This window comes from Microtus pennsylvanicus, chromosome 2, assembly GCF_037038515.1.
Source record: "Microtus pennsylvanicus isolate mMicPen1 chromosome 2, mMicPen1.hap1, whole genome shotgun sequence".
Taxonomy (NCBI): domain Eukaryota; kingdom Metazoa; phylum Chordata; class Mammalia; order Rodentia; family Cricetidae; genus Microtus; species Microtus pennsylvanicus.
The window spans coordinates 39,685,677-39,698,435 of NC_134580.1; the positions used below are offsets into that span (position 1 = coordinate 39,685,677).

The 12,759-nt window shown below is 46.0% G+C and overlaps 1 protein-coding gene across 2 annotated transcripts in view; it reads right to left on the reverse strand.

Moving 5' to 3' along the window:
• Positions 1–1,792: 1,792 nt before the first annotated feature.
• Ccn4 (cellular communication network factor 4) overlaps positions 1,793–12,759 on the reverse strand; it is a 30,952-nt gene continuing 19,985 nt past the window's right edge. The window contains exons 3-5 of one of the 2 annotated variants that reach the window (XM_075960883.1): positions 11,268–11,528; positions 7,474–7,664; positions 1,793–5,897 (exon numbers count right to left, since the gene is read on the reverse strand). In XM_075960883.1, the coding sequence (XP_075816998.1) occupies positions 5,598–5,897; positions 7,474–7,664; positions 11,268–11,528 (752 nt within the window). In that variant the 3' untranslated portion in view covers positions 1,793–5,597. Of the gene's footprint in view, positions 5,898–7,473; positions 7,668–11,267; positions 11,529–12,759 lie in introns of both variants that reach the window. The other variant, XM_075960882.1, reaches the window with a different exon arrangement.

A 12,759-nucleotide genomic window follows, 5' to 3' on the forward strand; every position in this document is an offset into this window, starting at 1 on the left:
GTCTTGGAGAAGCTGCTCTGTAAATCAAGTTACAACTTAAAACAAAAACACGCCAAGGACAAACATTTGGTGATTAAACAGTTCATGATTAAAATGAAAAAGTGCAACTAAATAGTGATGACGTTTCATATTTACTACCTTAAATAATGACTACCTTAAAAAATATATATACATATATATATATGTATATATATATATAAAATGTTAAGTCTTCCTATGACTTAGATGACTACCACCACATTTGCCATGACACAACTCAGCTAGTGTTTGTGTGGATGCACATGTTTGCACACGCACAGGTGTGTGAGTGTGTGTCAGGGCCAGTAGTCAACCTTGGTTGTCATTCCTCAGTTGCTTTTTCAGGCAGTCTTTTGTTAGTTTGGCTTTTGCTGATTTAAGCAGACTGGCTACCCGGGGAGTCTCAGGGATTCACTTGTCTCTGCTTCCCGAGTACCTGTCTCCACGGTCAGATTTTTATTTCTAACGTGGGTTCTGGGGGATCCAACTTAGGTCCCTCTGTTCGCCAGCTAAACATTTTACTTTATGCTAGCCCTCTATTTAAAAAAGGTGCATGCTCCCAAGAGGTAGGTGCTATCACTTTGTGAATTCTCCGGTCTGAGGAGACTGTGTTGAGGTATCCCAGCAAGGAGTACTGTCTTTTAAGACCCGCCGAGTGCTAATGGCAGGACTGTTTCTGTGACAACTTGCAGCCTGCTTTATGCTTCTCTGAGCTCCTTTTGGCCCTGAGGACAGTATGCAATAGATACCCTGTCATCTCGCAATAGATACTCGGTCATCTCACCAGCCCCTGACATGCTCCAGGCACTGTGCTGGTAGTCACAACCCTGACCTCATGGTACCCAACATAAAGACTATAACAAGCTACTAAACAAATGAGTAAGAATGTCACTAAGGGAGTGGGTGCTAAAAATGCTCCATCAATTTGTCTTTAAGATTGGGCACATTGCAACTCTGATCATTGTGTAGCAATTTCCCCCAAAGCTGAAGCTTAAGACCAGAGAAGTTATAAAAGAGGCTTGTTAAGCCTCAAAAAAGTCTAAAGACAGACTTGTTCTCAAGAAAAAAAAAATCCCAAGAATTCAAGAAGTAAACAACTCAGGATACTCAAAAAGTCCCTAAAACTGACCAGAAGCACAAGCTCCCACCCTCAAGGCTATGAAAATAGTAAGAATTACTAAGGAAACAAAGGCCAATTGAACCTGCCTAAAACAGACAGATCAGCAGGGTTGCTTACAAAGACAGATCAGCTGAGCAGCCCCAGAGAGACAGAGATCCTCTGACTTGCTGAGCCTTCAAGTCATAAAGTGAGCTGGGAAATCCCAGCTTCCCTGCTGGGTGCTCTTTCTGTGATGCAGTGGCCTTTGAGTTATATGCGCTCTGTGAATAACTTCTCATCTACACTCCTGTACTCAACTCCAATAAAGCACATTGGCTCACCAAATCAGACGTTGATGCTATTCCTTTGATGCTATCTTGTGGGCTCCCTGTCTAGGGCGAGTGGATGTTTGTTCAGGTCTCTTCAGGAACAGTGTCTTGTAACACTGGCATCCTCAGAGTTTCAGGATCTACATTTTGAGACTTGTCTCTAAGCATTCAAGCATTTTTTATTTCCTCCTATCCAATATCTGGGACTTAATTCCTCCAGTCTGCACATTGGTTGAACATGCCCAGCCCTCAATCATTGCCTTCTAACAATGGAATCCACAAGGAAAAAAAAAATGACAAAGCAAACAAAAAAAGAACCACCAAATCAAAGAAGTCACTTTTGCTGATGATTTATTGCTTTAAGGAGAAAAGCTGTAAACAAAGAATTTGCACAATGCAAACCCGTCACGGGTGAACAAACACATTCCCTGCTCCACAAATCATGAGAAAAAAGAGGAATGTGGTAAACATGACAGGTTGCCCAAGGGCTAGTTTTCCTCTAGTGGGCACTTTAAAGACATTTCTTCATGGGTATTCACTTACAACATGGCAGTAGGAATATTTAAATACTCAATCACAGTTTGAAAATAGGTACATATATTCAAACACGCACACAAACACACACACACGTGCACAGCTATGTAGGGACACACGGCTAATCATGGCCATTCCTGCTTCCCAGCCATTCAGAGCTGTCACTGCAGTTCCTTTGAATCAAAAAACAAGTCTTTTTTTATTTTATTTATTTGGTTTTTAGAGACAGGGTTTCTCTATAGCTTTAGAGCCTGCCCTGGAACTCACTCTGTAGACCAGGCTGACCTCAGACTCACAGAGATCTGCCTATCTTTGCCTCCTGAGTGCTTGGATTAAAGGCGTGCACCACCAACACCCAGCCAAACACAAGTCTTTAAAAAGAAATGACATGAGTCAACACCGTAGTCAGAGGTTGTGATGTTCTCCACAATCTCCATGTGTACAGCATCCAAAATCAATTAGTGTGATTACAGGCAATCAGATCATCCCCTCTTGTGACTCTGGAGCCTTTGGTTGGGGGACAGGTAAGTAGTCTGAGTGTGAGTATCATGGGAGATGGCATGGGTGTCATATGATCTTGGGCTTCAGAGCATGTCTACAGTGTTCTGGTTGATAAGAACTTGAGCAAATTCCTTAACTTCTAAAGATCTTGCCGTCTCAATCCTAAAATGGGCAGGGTAATGCCATAACTCCTGGGCTCACTGAAAGGATTAAGTGGGCTATGTCAGTAAAGCATGGAGTAGTGGTCTTGGTTGATGCATGCTCCACACTTCTCCTCTCTCTCTCTCTCAGCACACTCAAGAAATTCACTCAGGGTGCCACAGTGAATTTCTTCACAGATGGTTAGCGCCTTCTCATTGCTCTTTTCGTTGCCTCTAAGCATTGTGGGGGAGGGTGTGGATCAAAGGCCTTGCTTATATGAGCCTCCAGTATCAGTCTCTTAGGTTCTGTCTAGATCTCCTTCTACAGTGGGGTGGAGTAAGTATGGATCTGGGCCTCAGCTCCCCAGTCCCTTTGAGTTCCAGAGCTTTTGTTTATCTAATGGAGAAAGGTTGTGTTCTGAGCACAGCTCTAATTGATAACCTGATAAAAGGCACCGCGGTGCTTAGCACCAAATAAGCTATCAATAAATGGACTTTTATTTTAAAAACCGTACTTGCTATTCTTAACTTTCCTTGAACCAGGCCACACCATTACAGGCTGTTTTTAACCATTAAAAAGAATGTCTTAATATTGCACCTATTTCTTCTTCCTTAGGACTTTAGTTCTTGGTTCTAAGACAGTTCTTCTGATCCTCATATAGGCCAGGTTCATTTCTCAAAACCAATCATTGCTGAGCTACTTTGGCCATCCCTCCTTTCTAGTCCCAAGATCACCCTAACTCCTCTAACTGAGCCCCCTTTGATCAAAGATGTATGTTAGGCTCAATTCCCCCAAATAGGAAGGATACCTGGTAAGACCCCAACTTACAGCTTTTATGGAAGCTCTTTTAGAATTAGATATTAAGACAGATTTTTTTCCAAGCTAAAAAAATCTAACATGATCCACAAAGAACTCACATAAGTGATAATCCCCAGGGGTAGCATATCTTTACATGCAAGCTCTTGTACACATATGAACATACATGTATTATAAGCCGCCTTTAATAGAGGATTTTCACTGGTAAGATGAGTTCTTGGAAGAAGAGTGTTTCTAAGGAAAAGTAGGAGTGTAAATATAATGTATTTTTTCCTTAAATACATCTTGAGCACCACTGTTTGCCTTGCACAAGGCCAGGTCTTTGGGAGGTTACCGGAAGGAGGGGAAATCGCAAGTTCCCTTTCCTATTTAAGAATTCATTTGTGTGTTGTGTATAGTTCTCCCACAGGCATCTTCCCACCACTGCACATATGGTGCTGGGCAAACAGAGCCATCTTACAAATGCATATTGTGAGCTGGTTCCGATTTCAAGGCAGGAGGAGCCATGGAAGACGTGCATGCCTTTTCCTGTCTCATTTAGTTTGAATGCTTAATACTTAAACACTCCCCTCTTGTGGGAGAGGAGCTAGAGAGACAATATTAAGGGCCAAACTGAGAAGGACAAGCTGCTGATTTCAGTTGCCTTTCCTATCCTGACTTGTTTGGAAGGTTCTGAAGCAAAGAGGAAATATGAATTAGGAAGTTAATCTATCTGGGATGTGAATCTCCAGATGGGTGATTTTGGTTGACTTTCTTCTTTGGGCTTCCATTTCACAGTTTCAAGAGCAGAACTTATGAAGGGAACACCTCAATGTTATCACAAAGCTTCACTGAGCAAGGATGTGGCAAATCTCATAGACAAAGCATAGCGCATACAACAAACCCAGTAAACCAATGACGAGAGAAAATCTCACACTCTACTGCTAAAATAATCAGTAACATTATTATCACATAGGAGAAATCTCTTTCTTCAAATTACAAACTCTTTGGCTTTTACCTCCGTTAAATTGACTTCCATTTCTAAACAGCTGGTCAACTTCTGTCTAAGGCTATAAAACTGAGCCACTAAAACTATGAAGTAGCTCACTAAAGCAGAAGAGATGTATCATGGGCCAGGGACTATTGTGGCCTCATCACTCCTGCCAGAAGCCACCCAGACCAGTGAAGGGTGACCTACTTATTTGTTTGATACATACATCCAGCTAGGTCTGATCTGAACTTCAAAAGAATCTTCCAAGCCCAATGAGGGCATCTTCCCAACTATCCCACTGTTTTAGGGTGCTGTTGAGACATCTGACAGGTCACCCCAAGATCCCTATTAACTCCCAGGAGCCCCATGGCAAGGGAGGCCCAGATGTTGGAAAGAGTTAGCTAATTGCCCTAAGAACTTGGTCAGCTGCAGATTCAATGACCTGATCAGCTATGGTCTGTGAGACTGGCTATCCTTGCCCCATCTCTATAGGATGGGCAAAATGAAATTTCTCAAATTACATTCTGGTTAGCATGAACCCAATTTGAGCTCTTCACACTACAGGGGAAGTGAAATGTATTTTCAGTTATGCCCAGATTAGTGGAAATGACTTTCTATTGCAAAGAAAAAGGACACAACCCTTGACATCACCTGGAAAATGTTTGGTGACTTGGTGGTACAAAGTTCTTTGGTGTGTTGTGGGCAGAAATGCCCTTGATAGTATCATTTGGCAAGGCCCAAATCATAGCTTATTCCTGTGTCTCCAGTCCCATCCATCTATTTGAAAGGATCCCAACATCATCAGGTTTGGCATCTGAAGAAGGAGTCTTTGATGTTGGTTCTTCAGCTGACTCTGTTCCTTGGGTAGCCCCATCATGATATCTGACAACTTGACCAGGCTGGAACCGGACAGGCTGGGTCAGGCTTGGGATTCATGTTGAACAGTCAGAGATGTGTTTCCTTTGGAGTGATATAGACTATCCCCAAGGAAGGACGCATTGTCTGAGTCTGAGTGATGCTCTTCTGGGCCAATGGGATGGTCAAAATAGGAAAACAGGCAAATGGTCAGGTTCAGGGAATTTAGAATTGAGTAGGAAGTAGATGGAATAAGACTCACTTGTGAAGTCCTGGGTCACAGAGACTGGATGCTTTGTAAACACGGGGCTTTTACCCCGAGCCACACACCTATCTAATTGGCAATCTCTGAGAAGTCAGGGTAAGAGTCCAAGTCCGCAAAGATATCATTTGGATTCCTGCAGCTCAGGTTGCAGAAGCAAGCATTGATCCATAGGACCTGACGTGAGAAACTCGGCCCCTCTGGACACTGGAATGTGACACTGATGGTCTTGGACTTGTAGGGGATACAGCACCTGTTGTCAGTGCAGACTCCACAGTACTTGGGTCGGTAGGCGCGGGTGCTAACACAGCCCGCGAGAGTGAAGTTCATGGGCTCCTCTGGCTGGTACACAGCCAGACACTTCTTCCCAGCCTTCAGGAAAGGAAAGGGACCTTCTGTTAATTATACTCTGGTGATGCACAGCCACCTCGTTCCCACCAAGCATCCAGTACTCCCCTTCCAGTCAGCACGTGCGGCAAACATCACCTTTGCTCCAGATTCGCAGCACCTTCGAGCAAGGGAGGATGTAGGCAAACACAAGTCCTAACCCCCATGGCGTAGGTAAACTGAAGACTGCAGAAGGGGGTTACCAGGCTGCGCTCGGATCTCACAGTCTGCAATCTCCCTTCTCCTGCATTTTTGCCTTTTTGGTGCCCGTATGCCAGTGTCATCAGCACAGGAAGTCTTGTTATCTCTTTTAGCAAACCAATCTTCCCAAACAGTGAGTGACTGAGCTGGCATGGAACTCCACAATCAGGTAGGGACGTGCTTTGCACTCACCTGTCTCCTCTACTCCAATGCTACCCCTTCTCCCTCTCCCTCCCCCCTCACACACACACACACACACACACACACACACACACACACACACAATACCACCATGCAACATTTTCAATAGCACTGACACTACTTTAATCCAATAATAGCCTTCCATGAGGCTGTGGGCGCCTTGATACTTAAGCCTCTTTCCATACCTCACTAATGTAATTGCGAAGCTGGTAAACATTTAGGCGCTTACTAAATGCCTTGGGTTAGTATTTCTTAGAGTATATTATCAGCACCTTATCAGAGCTGGGGGCAGAGCACATTCAATGTGGGTGGGGCATGTAGCTGGTCCAGTTAGGGTAGATGATCATGGAGACAGGCGAGGGAATCACGAGCCTACAGTGACTAGCCCAGCCTTGTGACAGATTTTCTTATCCCAGATTAGGGTCCTAGTTCTTATGCTTCTCTATGCTGGGCCCTCAAACACTCCTACTTCCTATTAGAAGACACTCAAGCACCCAGGGTTGGCACAACAGAAGGAGAAAAGACAAGAAAGAAGAAAAATGTGTGCCTATAAAAGATAAGATGCTATCTCGATAAGGAGACATGCCTAAAGGATATGGTGAGAAGTGGGGTTCTCTTCTCTACTGCATCCTTTTCTCGGCATCCAAAGAACTTTTCCTGCTCCACTAACAGATCCAGTGATGAGCCCTGTGTAGTTTGCTTTGTTAGATGTGACATTGGGTGAACCAGCACTAAGGTCTGGGCCACACTGGCTATAGCACCAAACACAAACAGGAGAGAAGCCTTTGACCCTATGTGTTTCAAGTTCTAACAGCCTTCACATTGTCCAGGTAGCTGTCCTGTGCCTGTGCAGGTGGATGTGGGATGCCGTGGGGATGAAAGGTAATACAGGTCCCTCAGAATCACTGCAGAAAGAACACTTGAGATGGTTTCAGATTTCTGCTTGGAGTAACCTCGCTTTTGACCAGATGAGAACTACAAAAGCATCCATTCAGTGAAATCCATCATGGACCAGCCTAGCAGCCGCATCTTCCTGCCAGACGGCCTTCATTATTTCCATCTTATGAAGTTTAGTGGCCATGCACAAAGCCAACTCTATGCTATACATGCTCATCATGCCTAGACCTGCCTGAGATGCCCACCTTTGCTCTGGCCTTACCTTGATGTATAGATGGATGTCCACTTCACACGGCCGGAGATTGCAGAGGCGACTTTCCTGCTCTGGCCAGCACCGGGCATTGACGTTAGAGATCCGAGTTGAGATTCCTAGACCACAGGTGGTTGAGCAAGGACTCCAGGGGCTGGTGTAGGCTATGCAGTTCCCGTGCCATTGCTCCACTGTGCCTGAAGCTGCTGTGGAGGGACACCAGAACACCCATGAGTCTGCAGCCTCCACAAGCTCCTCCCGTCCTCACCATCACCATGCCCCTAATGTTTAGGCTTCATGAGACTCAGAAAGAGGCAAACAGATAGAGACGAGGACACAGAGACAGACAGACAGAATTGGGCTGTACCTCCCTGTAAGGAGGAAGACAAAATACCTTCTAATTGGCAGGGGCACCCGGGCAGGGGAGACTACATTCTTACACTTAATATTTCTTTTTCTGACCAAGAGATGAAGTATTAAATCATGGAAGGAAACCTCATCTTTAGAGCAAGATGGTCCCCAGGGCAAATTCTTTTCTGCGATAGTTAATATTGACTGTCAACCTGAGAGGAACTAGACCTGTGGGCATGTCTGGCGAGGATTTTCTATATGGGGTTAACTAAAGTAAGAAACCTACCTCAACTATGGGCATAGACTGGGCTGGAATAGGCTATGTAGTTCCCATGCTATTGCTCCACTGTGCCTGAAGCTGCTGTAGAGGGTCACCAGAATACTCATGAATCTGCAGCCTCCACAAGCTCCACAAGTTAAGGTGGAGTAAAGTTCCACCTTAACTATGGGCATGGACTGGGGTTCCTGAGCGAGTAAGAAGAAGACAGTGAGCTGAGCACAGCATTCATCATGGTTTGCTTCCAGACTGGATGCTCTGTGACCAACTGCTGCCTCGTTCTCCTGTTGCCTTTTGTACTCTTATTTTCACTGAAGTGAGATTGACTTTTATGTTTATTTAGTATTGTTTATTTTGACATTACAGTATTATGTCTGTGTTTGTGTATTTACTGGGACTCCCTGGTTTAGTGAGTCCTAGTACAAGCCAGTTGGTGTAGTTACTCGACTATAGTCCCATTGGATTATTTGCTCTTGACTATCCTGTGAACATACAGATCCTTGGCATCTATCTGACGGGTACTTGCTTAGCCAGAGGTGAGCAGGAGAGGCGGGTGAGCTGTGAAGGGAGACAGGCAGATGGCAGGCAAGACGGAACAGCCTGCAGAAAGATGGGGTAGACACATAGAGATCCCCCAGGAACAGGAAATGGGAGAAAAGGAGGCAGGCGGGGAGGAGGCAGGGGGGATGGAGGGGAGAGAACAAGAGCAAGGACAGGCAAAGCAATCAAGGAATAGGAGAAGAAGAGTGGAAAAAACACATCAAGCAAACGAGGAATCTCCTTAGGGTAACAGAGTTCTTCATGCAGTCCCCAGAGCTTCCAGGTGTGCAACAAGCACTGCTGATGAATGGATTTGAGATAGGGAAGCCTTCAACAGGCAGAAGGGAGAGAGCAATGGAGGCATCCAAGGACAGAGGCGGCAGGCGGTCTGGGATGAGCTGGTTGGGAGCATGGAGCAAGCCAGGAGGGAGGGATTTGCCTGGGATGATGAGAGGATCAAAGGGCTTTGCTTTCTGGGTCTCCTTCACACCGCTGCAGGGGATCTGACTGGGATGGTAAGAACTGGGTCACTGGGTCACACACAAAGAGCAGGCAGCCTCTGCCTCCCCTCCACCACCCACTGACTCTTGTTCAGATACTCTGGAGGGAGGTTTACGGGAGGAGCTGCCATGCTATCCTGAGCTGCCAGAGACCAAGCCTTTCCTGCCACATCATCTCTCCGTGTGGGTGACTTTATCCCCTAGCCACATGTGTTAATGTCTGGAGGTGTTTCTGATGGTCACAACTTAGGAAACGGTTATAGTCATCTAAGGGACTGCTTAGGGAATGCTACCAAGCCTGCAACGTCCCTTTCCTCAACAACAACAAAATCCTTCTGATGCTAAGTGCTACTGGTACCAAGACTAAGACTCCAACTCTGCACAGGCTCTGAATAAACTTATAAGCTTAGAATTTTTAAAAACATTAGCACACCTAAAGGCGCAGCAGCAAGCCATCTGCTGTCCTTTGGGGCCCTCTGCCTCAGAGGCACTTTCCCCTAGCGAGGTCCTCATTCTGTGGCCCATGCCCCACCTCTTCATGTCTCTGTAGTCCCTGCTCTCTTCTTCCCTTGTCTACTTCTCAAAGGTCAGCCTCCCTAGACCTCTGCTCTAGGCTCCTCTCTCTCACTGTGTGTTATTCCCAGGCCTCATCAACCATTCACAGCTGCTGTAAGCAGAGCTGTCTTCCTGTGGGGCCCCCTCCGTGAGGCTGCCCACATTGAACATTTCTACCCTTCACCCTTCCCCAGCTCAGTCTGCTCATGGCAGATAGCCCACCACCACCCTAAATATGTTTCTTCTCTTGTCTTCTCTCCTGGGCAGTGGCCAGTGCCTGGAACCACTCTGAATTCATCCCACTATGCCATGCACAGCACAAATGCCAGGCCCTGGGTGTACTCTAGCACTGCTTCTTGCCCTTGTCCATTCCTTCTTCTATCCCCTCTGCCCTAGTTCAGATGCCTAACTATGCATTTATCCACTATCATTCAACCAGACACCGTCTATCTATCCTTATTGACCCATCTATCATCCTATCATCCATCCACCTATCCACCTACCATCTGTCCATTCCTTGTATTCATTCTATCAATTATCTATCTATCTATGTATCTATGTATCTATGTATCTATGTATCTATGTATCTATGTATCTATCTATCTATCTATCTATCTATCTATCTATCTATCTATCTATCTATCTATCTATCTATCTATCTATCTATCTATCTATCTATGTATCTATCTATCTATCTATCTATCTATCTATCTATCTATCTATCTGATTCTATACATCTATTTCCATCCAATCTGTAGCCATCTATTCTACATGCATTTATCCGTGTTTATATTGACTTAGCCATCCATCCATCCATCCATCCATCCATCCATCCATCCATCCATGCATCCATCCATGCATCCATCCATCCATCCATCCATGCATCCATCCATGCATCCATCCATCCATCCATGCATCCATCTGTCTAATCACCCATCCACCTACTCCCCTTCCATTCTCCAACCATTTCTCCTCTATGCATCTATCCATACATTTGTGTAATGATTGTGCAATGTACACACACACACACCATCAGTCACCTCTAGCCAAAACCTTATACGGCTTCCTCTGCAAGCATGAATTGGGTACTTTCCAAGTATCTGGCAATTGCACTGGCCTCTGTTAGGCAATGGTGAAAAAAAAAATCATGCTCCTGTCTTCCCACCTAGGGCTTCCTTTTCTCAGGCTTACCTAGAAAAACTTCATCTGCTCACCTGATGGTAGCAATGCATTCCCTGAGTTACCTGGAAGGTCCATCTACCCCCTCCTATGCCCTGCCACCTGATCCTTTTTTTTTTAGATCCCTAAACACTCTCCAGGCTACTTTAGTAAGATGAGAGAGGACAGCACACACTGCACCAGGATTTTATGTTGGGAGCAGCTTGCAAGACAGGCAGTAAAGATGATGTCATTTGCATTTTACAGATGGAGAATTTGGATCCCAGACAGCACATCCCGAAGGCTATATAACTGGTGAGTTGTGGAGTGGGTAATGGCCTGGAAGCTTGATTTATTAAAAGAAAATCAGGACTCTAGGGGCTCTGTGGTATGCAGAGACTCCGCTCATCCTTGCCCACACTTACCAAAGGCTCTGGTGTCCAGCAGTGCTGTCTGGCGTGGCCTCCTTGCGTCATCGTCGCATACCCATTGCTCACAGCACTGGCCAGGCACCCTCACATGCCGGGGTTGTTGGCACCAGAGGCGTGGGGGCCTGGGGCTGAGGCACAGCGGTGTGCAGCCCACTGTGCCATCAATGCATGTGCAGTTATACCTGCAGTTGGGCTGGAAGGACTCGCCATTGGTGTAACGCACGCCATCCAGGACGCAGCCCACACCGACCATCTCTGCAAACACAGGTGGTGGACATGTCAGGCCAGGAGGGGTAGGGTCTGTGCCAAGATGTTTCTGTGCAATTTTCCCTCTGCCTAGGATGCCGTGCCAAGAAATCACTCATGTGAGGAAGGAGGGGCTGTCCCACATATCAGCTGGCTGCACCCCAAGGGCAAAGATGGGGACACGTGAAGAGATGGTACACAGCAAGGAGAAAGGGTACAGTGAAGGTCTTAGCTACTGAAGAGTCTGCTGGATGTTGGATGGGAGGGTCCAGCTCCATAGTGCAAGAACTCAGGCATTTTTTTTTGCCCTACACTGTCCCCAGCACTAGGCCTAGTACTGATGAATGCCTGTCCAAGGGAGGAAGGCATACACATGAAACCAGAACCTAGATGCAAACAGACTGCCTTCATCGGTATTGACTGTGGAGTATGGTAGGAGCTGAGGACCCAATCCTGAACAGAATGAGGGTGGGATGATCCTTGAAGATTTATGAGGTGGGAAGAGGGACCAATGGTCGTCTGGAGTGTCTGTTGATAATGACAGCCACTCATAATAAGTGTTGAGGGATAATGTAACAAGGAGGGAGTAATGGGTATAAACATGGCTGTAGACTGAGACAAGGGAACCAGGAAGATTCACGGACCTGAGAGGGCTTTCTGCTTGTTTTCCACAGAGACCAGAATGAGAGGGAGACAGACCAGGCATTGATGTCAATCTTCCAGGTAGGGAGGGCATCTACTATAGCTAAGGGCCTGATGAGGTAACAGGCCTTGGGGCAGGGAAGCAGGAAGGGAGAAAGAAAAGAAAAGGGTGTGTTGGAGGCAATGAGACTAGATCCATCTTCCTCCTGTCTCAACGGAAGATCCAGAACTGTTAGTGTCTAGATCTCTTCCTGGAGCATAGTAGATGTTCAATAAGTAATTGAATGAATGAGATGAATTATGTACTTCACAAGAAAATCTTGTGGTAATGAGTAGACAATTGGCTGGAGAAAGCCACGAGACAGCCCTGGATGGCACCCCGATGACACAGGCAGAGGATAGTGGCTTCTCAGACCAAAGCAAAGAAAAAGCTCACCATCCAGACACATTTTCAAGAAGAGCTGCAAAGCCCCCCCCAGGAGTCAAAGAAGACTTCCAGTGCTCTGTACTGAGGCCCAGAAAGTGAGCTCTTCCCTCCTCTCCGGAGGAGTTGGGACTGGGGCAGGCTGGCTCCAGAGTCTTCCATTAGACATGAGAT